The sequence below is a fragment of the Artemia sp. Qi Xiang Cuo genome, chromosome 6 (assembly GCF_049724085.1).
Source record: "Artemia sp. Qi Xiang Cuo chromosome 6, ASM4972408v1, whole genome shotgun sequence".
NCBI classification, from domain to species: Eukaryota; Metazoa; Arthropoda; class Branchiopoda; order Anostraca; family Artemiidae; genus Artemia; species Artemia sp. Qi Xiang Cuo.
The window spans coordinates 78312157-78328350 of record NC_142799.1 but is presented as its reverse complement, the minus strand read 5'-3'; the positions used below and the strand labels follow the sequence as shown (position 1 = coordinate 78328350).

The window sequence follows — 16194 nt, the reverse complement described above, 5'->3', positions numbered from 1 at the left end:
TATTTCAAACATAACTTAATTTCAGAAACATCGCTCATTTAAATCTTGAAAAAAGACCTTCTAAATAAAGTTCCTCTAAATAAGCTTCACATTTCTTTTTTCTTTTCATAAAGAATCACAATCAATTTGTTTTTGTTTCAAACACAACTTAATTTCAAACACATCGCTCACTTAAATCTTTGAAAAGATTAAATAAAAAAAAAAACAAGTTTTTTCAACTGAAAGTAAGGAGCAACATTAAAACTTAAAACGAACAGAAATCGTTACGTATATGAGGGGGTTCGCCCCCAAGTCAATACCTCGGTCTTTATGCTAAGTTCAAATTTTGTTCGAATCACAAATTCCTGAATCACAAAGGCCGTTTATTTAGAATAGATAGTTCTTTTGAAGGTACTAAAAAAAACTTTAGCGTAAAGAGCGAGGTATTGAATAGGGATGAACCCCCTCATATACGTAATGGTTTCTGTTCGTTCTAAGTTTTAATTTTGCTCTTTACTCTAAGTTAAGAAAACTTGTTTTTTATCTAAGTTTTGATCGTTTTTAAATAATGCTGGGGAATCCGGTGCCCCCTTCATAGAAATGTCCCTTCCCCCAAGGAAACATCCTCTATGGAAAGATCCTCTCACCTAATTTCCGTTCGAATGAGCCCTCTCACGATTTTCTAGGACTACTGGATCGATTTCATTAAGATTCTATCACTTTTAGGGGTGTTTCCCCTTTTTTCGAAAGTAAGGCAAATTTTTACAGGCTCGTAACTTTTGATGAGTTAGAAAAAATTTGATGAAACTTATATATTTGAAATCAGCATAAAAATCCAGTTATTTTAATGTATCTACTGGTATCAAAATTCCGTATTTTAGAGTTTCAGTTACTATTGAGTCGGATCGCTCCTTACAGTTCATTACCACGAACTGTTTGACTTCTCCTCCGAATAAGCTTCCCATATCTTTTATCTTTTAAAAAAGCATCAATTCAATTTTTCATATAAAACACAACTAAATTTAAAACACATCGCTTATGTCAATCTTAAAAAAGGCCGTCTCTATGAATAAGCTTCACATTTCTTCTTGCTTTTCAAAAAGCCTCACATTCCATTTTCGTTTTTATTTAAAAAACAACTTAATTTCAAACATGTCGCTTATTTAAATCTTAAAAAAGACTGCTCCTCCATATAAGCTTCATATTTTTTTTCTTTAAGTAAATGTCCCAATCGGTTTTTTTTTTTTTATTTCAAACACAACTTAGTTTCATAAATCTTGAAAAAGACTTCTCCTCCGAATAAGCTTCACATTTCTTTTTTCTTTTACTAAAGCATCACAATCAGTTTTTTTTAACAAATCGCTCATTTAAATTTTAAAAAAGACTGCTCCCTCGAATAAGCTTCACAATTCTTTTATCTTTTAAACGCAACTTAATTTCAAACACATCGCTTATTTAAATTCTTTTGTTTCAAACGCAACTTAATTTCAAACACATCGCTTATTTAAATCTTAAAATTAGACTGCTCCTCCAAATAAGCTTCACATTTCTTTTTTCTTTTAATAAAGAATCACAATCAATTTTTTTTTCAAACACAGCTTAATTTCAAACACATCGCTCATTTAAATCTTAAAAAGACTGCTCCTCTGAATAAGCTTCACATCTCTTTTTCTTTTAAAAAAGTCCCGCATTCCTTTTTTTTGTTTCAAACACAACTTGATTTCAAACACATCGCTTATTTTAAATCTTACAAATAGACTGCTCCTCCAAATAAGATTCACATTTTTTTTTCTTTTAATAAAGCATCACAATCAATTTTTTTTTTGTTTCAAACACAGCTTAATTTCAAACACATCGCTCATTTAAATCTTAAAAAGACTGCTCCTCTGAATAAGCTTCACAATTGTATTGTCTTATAAAAAAGCATCACATTTAATTTTTTTTATTTAAAACACATCGCTTATGTATATCTTAGAAAAAAGCCGTTTCTATGAATAAGCTTCACATTTCTTTTTGCTTTTCAAAAAGCCTCACATCCCATTTTTGTTTTTATTTAAAACACAACTTAATTTCAAACACATCGCTCATTTGAATCTTAAAAAAGACTGCTCCTCCGAATAAGCTTCACAATTTTATTGTCTTATAAAAAAGCATCACATTTAATTTTTTTTTATTTAAAACACATCGCTTATGTATATCTTAGAAAAAGCCGTTTCTATGAATAAGCTTCACATTTCTTTTTGCTTTTCAAAAAGCCTCACATCCCATTTTTGTTTTTATTTAAAACAAACTTAATTTCAAACACATCGCTCATTTGAATCTTAAAAAAGATTGCTCCTCCGAATAAGGTTCACAATTGGATTGTCTTTTAAAAAAGCATCACATTTAATTTTTTTTTTATTTAAAACACATCGCTTATGTGTATCTTAAAAAAAAAGCCGTTTCTAGAATAAGCTTCACATTTCTTTTTGCTTTTCAAAAAGCCTCACATCCCATTTTTGTTTTTATTTAAAACACAACTTAATTTCAAACACATCGCTCATTTGAATCTTAAAATAGACTGCTCCTCCGAATAAGCTTCACAATTGTATTGTATTTTAAAAAAGCATCACATTTAATTTTTTTTTTATTTAAAACAAATCGCTTATGTATATCTTATAAAAAAGCCGTTTCTATAAATAAGCTTCACATTTCTTTTTGTTTTTCAAAAAGCCTCACCTCCCATTTTTGTTTTTATTTAAAACACAACTTAATTTCAAACACATCGCTCATTTGAATCTTAAAAAAGACTGCTCCTCCGAATAAGCTTCACAATTGTATTGTCTTTTAAAAAAGCATCACATTTAATTTTTTTTTTATTTAAAACACATCGCTTATGTATATCTTAAAAAAAGCCGTTTCTATTAATAAGCTTCACATTTCTTTTTGCTTTTCAAAAAGCCTCACTTCCCATTTTTGTTTTTATTTAAAACCCAACTTAATTTCAAACACATCGCTCATTTGAATCTTAAAAAAGACTGCTCCTCCGAATAAGCTTCACAATTGTATTGTCTTATGAAAAAGCATCACATTTAATTTTTTTTATTTAAAACACATCGCTTATGTATATCTTACAAAAAAGCCGTTTCTATGAATAAGCTTCACATTTCTTTTTGCTTTTCAAAAAGCCTCACATCCCATTTTTGTTTTTATTTAAAACACAACTTAATTTCAAACACATCGCTCATTTGAATCTTAAAAAAGACTGCTCCTCCAAATAAGCTTCACATTTCTTTTTTCTTTTAATAAAGAATCACAATCAATTTTTTTTTCAAACACAGCTTAATTTCAAACACATCGCTCATTTAAATCTTAAAAAGACTGCTCCTCTGAATAAGCTTCACATCACTTTTTCTTTTAAAAAAGTCCCGCATTCCTTTTTTTTGTTTCAAACACAACTTGATTTCAAACACATCGCTTTATTTTAAATCTTGCAAATAGACTGCTCCTCCAAATAAGATTCACATTTTTTTTTCTTTTAATAAAGCATCACAATCAATTTTTTTTTGTTTCAAAAATTTTGTTTCAATTTTTTTTTGTTTCACAGCTTAATTTCAAACACATCGCTCATTTAAATCTTAAAAAGACTGCTCCTCCGAATAAGCTTCACAATTGTATTGTCTTATAAAAAAGCATCACATTTAATTTTTTTTTATTTAAAACACATCGCTTATGTATATCTTAGAAAAAAGCCGTTTCTATAAATAAGATTCACATTTCTTTTTGCTTTTCAAAAAGCCTCACATCCCATTTTTGTTTTTATTTAAAACACAAATTAATTTCAAACACATCGCTCATTTGAATCTTAAAAAAGACTGCTCCTCCGAATAAGCTTCACAATTTTATTGTCTTATAAAAAAGCATCACATTTAATTTTTTTTATTTAAAACACATCGCTTATGTATATCTTAGAAAAAGCCGTTTCTATGAATAAGCTTCACATTTCTTTTTGCTTTTCAAAAAGCCTCACATCCCATTTTTGTTTTTATTTAAAACAAACTTAATTTCAAACACATCGCTCATTTGAATCTTAAAAAAGACTGCTCCTCCGAATAAGCTTCACAATTGTATTGTCTTTTAAAAAAGCATCACATTTAATTTTTTTTTTATTTAAAACACATCGCTTATGTGTATCTTAAAAAAAAAGCCGTTTCTAGAATAAGCTTCACATTTCTTTTTGCTTTTCAAAAAGCCTCACATCCCATTTTTGTTTTTATTTAAAACACAACTTAATTTCAAACACATCGCTCATTTGAATCTTAAAAAAGACTGCTCCTCCGAATAAGCTTCACAATTGTATTGTCTTTTAAAAAAGCATCACATTTAATTTTTTTTTTATTTAAAACACATCGCTTATGTATATCTTAGAAAAAAGCCGTTTCTATGAATAAGCTTCACATTTCTTTTTGCTTTTCAAAAAGCCTCACATTCCATTTTTGTTTTTATTTAAAACACAACTTAATTTCAAACACATCGCTCATTTGAATCTTAAAAAGACTGCTCCTCCGAATAAGCTTCACAATTGTATTGTCTTTTAAAAAAGCATCACATTTAATTTTTTTTTTTATTTAAAACACATCGCTTATGTATATCTTATAAAAAAGCCGTTTCTATGAATAAGCTTCACATTTCTTTTTGCTTTTCAAAAAGCCTCACATGCCATTTTTGTTTTTATTTAAAACACAACTTAATTTCAAACACATCGCTCATTTGAATCTTAAAAAAGACTGCTCCTCCGAATAAGCTTCACAATTGTATTGTCTTATAAAAAAGCATCACATTTAATTTTTTTTATTTAAAACACATCGCTTATGTATATCTTAGAAAAAAGCCGTTTCTATGAATAAGCTTCACATTTCTTTTTGCTTTTCAAAAAGCCTCACATCCCATTTTTGTTTTTATTTAAAACAAAACTTAATTTCAAACACATCGCTCATTTGAATCTTAAAAAAGACTGCTCCTCCGAATAAGCTTCACAATTGTATTGTCTTTTAAAAAAGCATCACATTTAATTTTTTTTTTTATTTAAAACACATCGCTTAGGTATATCTTAAAAAAAAGCCGTTTCTATGAATAAGCTTCACATTTCTTTTGCTTTTCAAAAGCCTCACATTCCATTTTAGTTTTTTTTTAAAAACAACTTAATTTCAAACATGTCGCTTATTTAAATCTTAAAAAAGACTGCTCCTTCAAATAAGCTTTATATTTCTTTTTTCTTTAAATAAATGTCCCAATTGATTATTTTTTTTGTTATTTTAAACACAACTTAATTTCATAAATCTTGAAAAAGACTGCTCCTCCGAATAAACTTTACATTTCTTTTTCTTTTAAAAAAGTCCCGCATTCCTTTTTTTTTGTTTCAAACGCAACTTAATTTCAAACACATCGCTTATTTAAATCTTAAAATTAGACTGCTCCTCCAAATAAGCTTCACATTTCTTTTTTCTTTTAATAAAGAATCACAATCAATTTTTTTTTCAAACACAGCTTAATTTCAAACACATCGCTCATTTAAATCTTAAAAAGACTGCTCCTCTGAATAAGCTTCACATCTCTTTTCTTTTAAAAAAGTCCCGCATTCCTTTTTTTTGTTTCAAACACAACTTGATTTCAAACACATCGCTTATTTTAAATCTTACAAATAGACTGCTCCTCCAAATAAGATTCACATTTTTTTTTCTTTTAATAAAGCATCACAATCAATTTTTTTTTTGTTTCAAACACAGCTTAATTTCAAACACATCGCTCATTTAAATCTTAAAAAGACTGCTCCTCTGAATAAGCTTCACATCTCTTTTTCTTTTAAAAAAGTCCCGCATTCCTTTTTTTTTGTTTCAAACGCAACTTAATTTCAAACACATCGCTTATTTAAATCTTAAAATTAGACTGCTCCTCCAAATAAGCTTCACATTTCTTTTTTTCTTTTAATAAAGAATCACAATCAATTTTTTTTCAAACACAGCTTAATTTCAAACACATCGCTCATTTAAATCTTAAAAAGACTGCTCCTCTGAATAAGCTTCACATCTCTTTTTCTTTTAAAAAGTCCCGCATTCCTTTTTTTTGTTTCAAACGCAACTTAATTTCAAACACATCGCTTATTTAAATCTTAAAATTAGACTGCTCCTCCAAATAAGCTTCACATTTCTTTTTTCTTTTAATAAAGAATCACAATCAATTTTTTTTTCAAACACAGCTTAATTTCAAACACATCGCTCATTTAAATATTAAAAAGACTGCTCCTCTGAATAAGCTTCACATCTCTTTTTCTTTTAAAAAAGTCCCGCATTCCTTTTTTTTGTTTCAAACACAACTTGATTTCAAACACATCGCTTATTTTAAATCTTACAAATAGACTGCTCCTCCAAATAAGATTCACATTTTTTTTCTTTTAATAAAGCATCACAATCAATTTTTTTTTTGTTTCAAACACAGCTTAATTTCAAACACATCGCTCATTTAAATCTTAAAAAGACTGCTCCTCTGAATAAGCTTCACAATTGTATTGTCTTATAAAAAAGCATCACATTTAATTTTTTTTTATTTAAAACACATCGCTTATGTATATCTTAGAAAAAAGCCGTTTCTATGAATAAGCTTCACATTTCTTTTTGCTTTTCAAAAAGCCTCACATCCCATTTTTGTTTTTATTTAAAACACAACTTAATTTCAAACACATCGCTCATTTGAATCTTAAAAAAGACTGCTCCTCCGAATAAGCTTCACAATTTTATTGTCTTATAAAAAAGCATCACATTTAATTTTTTTTATTTAAAACACATCGCTTATGTATATCTTAGAAAAAGCCGTTTCTATGAATAAGCTTCACATTTCTTTTTGCTTTTCAAAAAGCCTCACATCCCATTTTTGTTTTTATTTAAAACAAACTTAATTTCAAACACATCGCTCATTTGAATCTTAAAAAAGATTGCTCCTCCGAATAAGGTTCACAATTGTATTGTCTTTTAAAAAAGCATCACATTTAATTTTTTTTTTTATTTAAAACACATCGCTTATGTGTATCTTAAAAAAAAAAGCCGTTTCTAGAATAAGCTTCACATTTCTTTTTGCTTTTCAAAAAGCCTCACATCCCATTTTTGTTTTTATTTAAAACACAACTTAATTTCAAACACATCGCTCATTTGAATCTTAAAAAAGACTGCTCCTCCGAATAAGATTCACAATTGTATTGTATTTTAAAAAAGCATCACATTTAATTTTTTTTTTTATTTAAAACACATCGCTTATGTATATCTTAGAAAAAAGCCGTTTCTATAAATAAGCTTCACATTTCTTTTTGCTTTTCAAAAAGCCTCACATCCCATTTTTGTTTTTATTTAAAACACAACTTAATTTCAAACACATCGCTCATTTGAATCTTAAAAAAGACTGCTCCTCCGAATAAGCTTCACAATTTTATTGTCTTTTAAAAAAGCATCACATTTAATTTTTTTTTTATTTAAAACACATCGCTTATGTATATCTTAAAAAAAGCCGTTTCTATAAATAAGCTTCACATTTCTTTTTGCTTTTCAAAAAGCCTCACATCCCATTTTTGTTTTTATTTAAAACCCAACTTAATTTCAAACACATCGCTCATTTGAATCTTAAAAAAGACTGCTCCTCCGAATAAGCTTCACAATTGTATTGTCTTTTAAAAAAGCGTCACATTTAATTTTTTTTTATTTAAAACACATCGCTTATGTATATCTTAAAAAAAAAAGCCGTTTCTATGAATAAGCTTCACATTTCTTTTGGCTTTTCAAAAAGCCTGACATTCCATTTTTGTTTTTTTTTTAAAAACAACTTAATTTCAAACACATCGCTTATTTAAATCTTAAAATTAGACTGCTCCTCCAAATAAGCTTCACATTTCTTTTTTCTTTTAATAAAGAATCACAATCAGTTTTTTTTTTCAAACACAGCTTAATTTCAAACACATCGCTCATTTAAATCTTAAAAAGACTGCTCCTCCTAATAAGCTTCATATTTCTTTAATTTTTTAAAAAATCATCACATTTAATTTTTTGTTTATAACAGAACTTAATTTTGAACACATCTCTTATATAAATATTAAGTAAGGCCGATTCTATGAATAAGCTTGAAACTGCTTTTTTCTTTTAAACAAGCTTCATATTCCTCTTTTTCCTTTCAGGCCAAACCTAATTTCAAACACGTTTCTTATTTAAATCTAAAAAAAACTTCTTCTAAACAGGCTTCACATTCCTTCTATCATTCTAGGATAAAACTAAGTACATGCATTTATGCCTATTGTTGTTAGGCACGGTAGCATATTGCCAAGTTCCATTTTGATTTTGTAATGAACATCAGTGATAAAAATTAGCTACTCTAGGCTCACACAGATGCTCACAAATATCGTCTACGCTTAAATGTTTTACGTCTAGGCCAATGAATATCAGAAACTCGATAAGAGTGGAAACTGGCAAAAATTACTAACGCCATCTAGTATTTGTCGGCTTTGTTTTACCCAAAACTACTGCATTTTCGTTTTTTCGAGTACTTTAAATGCAGAGAAGGGTAAATAAAGCAGAATACTGTCCCCATTAGGCCTACCATCTGAAAGTCCACTAACATGCTTAGTATTCTAGGATTTTTCCAAGCTAGTCTAATTCTATTCTGTGCAGGCTGGATTTTGACTTAAAATATTAAAAAGATAATTAAAAACGGAAAAACGCTGTTCAATTATCACTTATAAAAAAAATTGCAGATTTAATCCTATTGCTTAATAGATGTTATTGTATTAAATAATTTTCTTTGAAAATTTTTACTTTTTTGATTTAAGTCGCCAGACGATACACCGTAAATGGCGTTAGCAGATTTGAATCCTTACATTGCCATTATAAATAGCCGAACCTTTGACTCTTAGAAGTTTCCCATCCTCTTTGGTCTCGGGAAGAGTCTGTCCCTAAATATGGGAAGAGTCAACTCTATAGATCAGGTTTGTCGTGCTAATAATTAGTTTTGTCGCTCCTTCATGCTCCTCCGTTCCAATCTATTCAAAGCCTCCCTCTTTACAAACGCCCAAGAAGTTCCAGTTTCCATTAAGTCCTCACGCAGGACAATCTGACAAGGCCGACAAAAACAATCTTCGGCAATCTGTCATCTCTCATCCGCAAAACGTGTCTTAGCCACCTCAACCTCTCTAAAAATGATGGAAAGGGGATAGAACCACATTTCTCGTACATCTTACTGTTTAAATTTATTAATATGAATTAATTTACATACTTTTTCTTGCCCATTTGATTCCGTGGTCTCGTGGTCTCTGAAAGTGTGAGCAAAATAAATGAATTTTTAGAGGCTTTGCGAGTTCAGGGTGCTAGAATAGATTTGAAAATTAATGTTAAGAAGACTAAGTCACTAAGGCTAGGAATAAGTGAAGATGAAAAGGTGACGTTGGGTAATGAAAAGATTGATCAGATGGGCAGCTTCACTTACCTTGGTAGTATTATTAGTAAAGATGGTAGGAGCAGTGAAGATGTTAAAAGAAGAATAGCCAAGGCTCAGGGTGTTTTTTCACAGTTAAAAAAAGTTTAGAAGAATAGGAAGATAAGTCTGCAAACCAAGATTAGAATATTGGAAGCTACAGTGATGACAGGGGTCAAATATGGCTCTGAAGCATGGGCACTTCGAAAAGCAGATGAAAATTTGCTAGATGTTTTCCAGAGAAATTGCTTAAGGATTGTTCTGGGTACGCAACTGACTGACCCTATTTCAAATAATAGTCTGTACGAAAAATGTTGTTCGATACAGCTCTCTAGGGCTATAATGACAGAAAGGTTGAGGTGGCTTGGGCAAGTTATGTGAATGAAGGATGACATATTGTCGAAGATTGTTCTTTTTGGCCAACCGTCTAGGGTTAAACGGAAAGCAGGTAGTCCTTGTCTGGGGTGGGAGGATGTCATAAAGAAAGATTTACAGGAATTGGGAACTTGATGGGCGGGTGTAAAAAGGGAGGCTTTGAATAGATTGGGATGGAGGAGGAGCGTGCGTAGCCGTGTTGGCCTCAGGTGGCTTGGTGCTGCGGCGAGTTGTTAGTAGTAGTATTAATTTACAGAGAACTTTGAAAAAAAAAAACTTTTTTAGCCTCAAATGCTGGATCAATGACGGTTGCTCAGGCTGAAAAGAAGACAGCTCGAGATTGTGCGTCCGCATGGGAACATTGTAAGCTAGTTCCTGTTTTGCTTTTATACTCTAGAGAAAATGGAAGATTTTTGGATCACGTTGAATCTCTGAAACGATTCCTCAGTAAAGAAGGAAAGTGCCAGGTACAGAAATCCTTATTTTTTCAAGTCTCTTTGTCTCCTCCCCCTTTCTCTCCCTCTCTCTCTCTCTCTCTCTCTCTGTCTCTCTCTCTCTCTCTCTCTCCCTCTCTCGACTTTTAGTATTTGTTGTCTTCTGAAAATCACTTTAAGAGTTTGTTTTTTCTTATAGTTCGTTATTTTAGCTAGCATAATATAAAAAGTCCAGTAAAAGTTAAAGTGAGTTAGTGGACTCTCATAAACTAAAACTGAGGAATCAACTATCCGCCCCACTGTTTTCGAATTCAAAGAACAAAACATATAAAAAGAAAACGATTGTTCAACCGTGTTTTAGAGTTCTTGTGTTTTTAGAGTTTCCAATTTTTTTTTTCTTGAGTTTTTTTTTGTAAATTTTCGGAAGTTTTCGTGTTTGGAGTTTTCAATTTTTTCTTCTCTGGTATAAGGCTACACTTGCACGTTATTGTCATTGTTTTGTCAATAATGTAAATGTTCGTTTTTGTTTTCAATGTTTTTGTTTTTCATTTACGTTCCGTACTTTCATGTTAGATTTTATGCTTTATTTTTTATACAGATAAATAGGGAATCTTAATAACAAATTCAATTTAAGGTAAGATAAAATCAATTAAAGGTACCTTAGGGTGCCTTCACACGTCAAACGAGTTTTCCGTAGTTTTCAAGCTTTTCCGTAGTTTGTAGAATATTGCCTGTCTGACAGAGCTTTCAGGTAGTTTCTAAACTAAGTTGACTGTCATCTCACTGACCATAACATGTCATAAGTGTCTATGTCATAACATGATACAAGTGCCAAATCCATCAAAGTGCACCTAATGCTATTTTATATATTTTTAGGATCTCATGGCCTAAAACAAGATTAGATCTATGTATTTGTTTCATTTCAGTACATTGCTTCATTTTGCAAATCAAAATTATCTATCACTCTAAATCCATCTTAAGCTAAAACTACACATTTGAACCTTCCTAAACGGCTACCGCCGTCGGTTTTCTCCTTTGCAAGGATTTTTAATCTTAGATGATGATCGTTAACCCTCTGTTAAATTGTATATCTTATATGTTTATGTTATATTATATGTTGTTATATTATATGTTATATTACATTATGGCCCTCTAGAAAAAAAAAACAACAGATCCTCCCCAGCCAATGCTGGCGCACCGTTGCGGGTGCGCCCCACTGTTGGGGTGGTGAATCGACGTTTTAGGTTCTCGATCTCTTTTACAGGGGCAAGTAGCAGGCCTGTCACCCCCCCCCAAAAAAAAAAAAAAACATTAACTTATAATAAAAAAAAAAAATCACAAACAGCAGATTTTAATTCCTAATTCTGCGAATAAATCGATGTACTATGACTGTGCTTGCGGGAAAGCTATGACTGTGCTTGCGGGAAAGCTATGACTGTGCTCGAGACTGTGCTTGCGGAAAAGCTGTCGTTATCTGCAGGTCTTACTGCGCACCATAATTTACGCTTTTTTATGTAAATAATTGTTAAGTGTGCGAGTTTGCTTTTTTTTTTTTTTTTTTTTTTTGTTCTTGATGTACTCCGCTTCTTTTTTATAGTGGGTAATAAATAAATTATTATTATTATTATAGCCAACAAACTTTGGGAGAGGGTTGGAGAGCATATATAGCACCTAATATATATATATATATATATATATATATATATATATATATATATATATATATATATATATATATATATATATATATATATATATATATATATATATATATAATATATAACATATATAATAGCACCTAGCCTTGTAATGTTTGTAAGAGAACCGTATTTTCATGAAAAAGTAAAATTTTACTTCGAAAAATGCTTGAAAAATAACTTTAAAATTGCTCTGCCTTCTGTGAAGCGTTTTGCAAGTTATGCACAATATTATATCTACTGTAAGTTATGAATTAATGATTTGGATTAGTAATTGGGTCAATTTGAATGAACATTTGAATTTTCCAATTGGTTGATGTAATGTTACAATCTTATAATTGCAAAGTTCTTTGTGCATATAATCATTCATTAATGGAAAGGCTTATGCGGGTTTGCTCTGCAACCTGCAAACCTGTTTGATGATAAGAAGCGCCGATAAACAAACACCTGTTACCCGATGGTATGAGTGTTGCGTGATTGTTACCTGTTACCCGATCGTTATATTCCAGCGAGTAAATCTCAATGAAACGTTTAGTTTTGTATTCTAAATTAAAACAAAAAAAGAGGTTTACAACTGAAGGTAAGGAGCAACCTTAAAACAAACAGAAATTATTACGTATGTGAGGGCGGTTGCCCCTCCTCAATGTCTCATTCTTTACAACAACGTCCGGCTTGTTGCTTCAATTATTTAAGAATGACTCCTGAAACACAAGGGCCGCTTAATTAGAATAATAAGCTTCTTTAAAAGTTATAAAGAAAACTTTAGCGTAAAGAACGAGATATTTACGAGGGGGCAACAACCCTCATATACGTAATAATTTCTGTTCGTTTTAAGTTTGGGTGTTGCTCCTTACTTTCAGTTCAAAAGACTTGTTTTTTTTTTAATTTAATTTCTGATCGTTTTTAAATAATGCCGGGAAATCCCGAAAAAATTACTTGAAAATTCAATGTAAATTTTCCTTCTCCACGAAAATATCCTCCATGGAAAGATCCTCCCATGTACCACCCCCTGCCAGACCCCCCCCCTCCCACCACCATCGAAAAATGTCTGCATTTTCCCCCATAACCAATGCTATATGTACACAATGGACAAAGTTCATAGCTTGCAGCCAGTCCCCATGGGACTGTGGGGGGGGGGGGGGGTAAAGGCATCCTCAAAGACATAGTTATTATATCTTTCGGATATGCTAAACAAAATTGTTATCGAAAAATTTTGATAGTGCGAATTTGGGGAAAAAGGGTATGTGATTGCGGCTAGCTATCCTCCAGTATTTTTGTTAGCTAAAAAAGGGCAATAGAACTTAATATTTCCGATCAAATGAGCCCTTCCCGAATCTTCTAGGTTCACTGGTTCGATACGATTACCCCTGGGGAAAACATACAAAGAAAATGCATCCGTCACATTTCTACCAGCAAAAATGCAAAATCCCACAGTTTTGTATCTTGAAATCTCCAGTAGGATTCTCTGATATGCTGAACTTGATGTTGTGATTTTCATTAAGATCGCTTGATGTTTTGGGGGGGTTTCCCCCTTTTTCAGTAATTTGGCACATTTCCTCAGGCTTATAATTTTTTATGGGTTACATTAAACTTGATGAATTTTATATATTTTGAATAAGTATCAAATTTGATTCTTTTGATGTATCTGCTGTGTTTCTTAGAGCTTCGGGTACTATTGAGCCGTATTGCTCCTTACTTACAGTTCGTTGCCGCGAATTGTTTGATCTGCTGCCTTCTATTCAAAGCAGCCTGTCTAGTAAAAATTTGTTGAATAGTTGAATATTTTTTATACAAAAGACGTGAAATATATTCTTCATTTTAAAATAATTCATCTAAAAATCGCCTCAACTAATACCCGAAACACCGTCAATCTTGAGGTATCCTAGGATAGCAGGAGAATGCCTTCAAAATTTGACAAAGAAATATTCTATGAAAAGTTAAAAGAACATATTCATATGCTTACCGGCAAAAAAGGTAAAAGGATGGAGGGGCATCAAAATCACTCCCAGTAAATTTCCCAGAACAAGGTGGTGGTCAAGTATTACGTGGACCGAAAGCCTTGTTTTTATCGGAATTTAAATGAAAAAATTCTCATTTTCTTATTTATAGACATTTTTCATGTTTCTTATTCTCCAATGCATTATATAATAAGCTGGAAGGGTAATACAATAAAGGGTATATGATACAATGGAAGGGTATATAATACTGCTAATACATAGCTGGAAGGGTGCAATTTGTCATGAATTTTTCATAATTCGTTGAAAATCGTGGAGAAAATTTAAGGCAGTTTAAAATTTGTTCGTTGAAAAATTAATTAGCTTACGAACTACGTATAAAAAAAACTACTCTGGGAAAAAAAGAAAATCTGAATTATTTAAAGACATTTTCAAATCCTCCAGCAGCCCAAAAATTCTAGGTAATAGTACTCAGTTCAACCTTTTTTCTTTAATTTTTTTTTCAGGTCTTTGATTTCTTTGACGAAGATGCCTATGAAGAAGTGGCCGTTGTCGGTGGCGATTGGGTTAACTCAAAAATTTTCAATCCTTCAATACGTATTATTATCATTTCGTCCCCATCTGCTGTGACTGTTCAAAAGAATCTTGTTCAAGGAAGACCACAGATAAGGCACGGTGAGCCACATCCGTTTGAGTTCATGTTTGCTCTGGCACTGAAGGAAATAATGGCGTTGGTTGGCGCAGATGGCGGTGACTACGAAAGGATTTTTCTTGCCAGGTTGTTGTCTAAGTTGTATTCCTGTGTTTGAAACTGCTCCTTTATAAGAAAAGCTGGTATTTAAAAGAAATTAAGGAGGAAATCAAAGAAATTAGATTAAAGAAGATTAATTAAAAATTAGATTAATTAAAAATTTAAGAAATGAAATAGAGTTGCAAAAGAATTTCTTTTCTCTTTCTTAAGAGCATTTAAACTCTTCTTTGAAAGAAAATTAAACTGTTTGAAATAAAGAAGTCCGTGGGATAAAACTGATAAGGGAAGAGAAAAGAAGGGAAAATGGGAAAGAAAATTAAATTATGTAAAAGTAAGAAATTATATTAACTAAAACTTTAAGAAATGAAATAGAGTTACAAAAAAAAATTCTTTTCTCTTTCTTAAGAGGATTTAAACTCTTATTTGAAAGAAAATTAAACTGTTTGAAATAAAGAAATCGGTGGGATAAAACTGATAAGAGAAGAATAAAGAAGGAAAAATGGGAAAGAAAATTAAATTATGTAAAATTAAGAAATTATATCAACTAAAAATTTAATAAATGAAATAGATTTGAAAAAAAAATTATTTTCTATTTCTTAAGAGTATTTAAAATCTTATTTGAAAGAAAATTAAACTGGTTGAAATAAAGAAATCGGCGGGATAAAACTGATAAGAGAAGAAGAAAGAAGGGAAAATGGGAAAGAAAATTAAATTATGTAAAAGTAAGAAATTATATTAACTAAAACTTTAAGAAATTAAATAGAGTTAAAAAAAAAAAATTCTTTTCTCTTTCTTAAGATGATTTAAACTCTTATTTGAAAGAAAATTAAACTGTTTGAAATAAAGAAATCGGTGGGATAAAACTGATAAGAGAAGAGTAAAGAAGGAAAAATGGGAAAGAAAATTAAATTATGTAAAAGTAAGAAATTATATCAACTAAAAATTTAAGAAATGAAATAGAGTTGCAAAAAAAATTCTTTTCTCTTTCTTAAGAGGATTTAAACTCTTATTTGAAAGAAAATTAAACTGTTTGAAATAAAGAAATCGGCGGGATAAAACTGATAAGATAAGAGGAAAGAAGGGAAAATGGGAAAGAAAATTAAATTATGTAAAAGTAAGAAATTAGATTAACTAAAAATTTAAGAAATGAAATAGAGTTGCAAAAAAAATTCTTTTCTCTTTTTTAAGAGGATTTAAACTCTTCTTTGAAAGAAAATTAAACTGGTTGAAATAAAGAAATCGGCGGGATAAAACTGATAAGATAAGAAGAAAGAAGGGAAAATGGGAAAGAAAATTAAATTATGTAAAAGTAAGAAATTAGATTAACTAAAAATTTAAGAAATGAAATAGAGTTGCAAAAGAATTTCTTTTCTCTTTCGTAAGAGGATTTAAACTCTTATTTGAAAGAAAATTAAACTGTTTGAAATAAAGAAATCGGTGGGATAAAACTGATAAGAGAAGAGGAAAGAAGGGAAAATGGGAAAGAAAATTAAATTATGTAAAAGTAAGAAATTTAAGAA

The 16194-nt window shown here is 30.5% G+C and overlaps 1 protein-coding gene across 1 annotated transcript in view; it reads left to right on the top strand.

Moving 5' to 3' along the window:
• Positions 1-16194, top strand: part of LOC148951625 (uncharacterized) — a 129195-nt gene that overhangs the window by 92904 nt on the left and 20097 nt on the right. Inside the window, exons 7-8 of the mRNA XM_089090374.1 lie at positions 10123-10304; positions 14430-14701. Of these exons, the coding sequence (XP_088946500.1) occupies positions 10123-10304; positions 14430-14701 (454 nt within the window). The remainder of the gene's footprint in view (positions 1-10122; positions 10305-14429; positions 14702-16194) is intronic.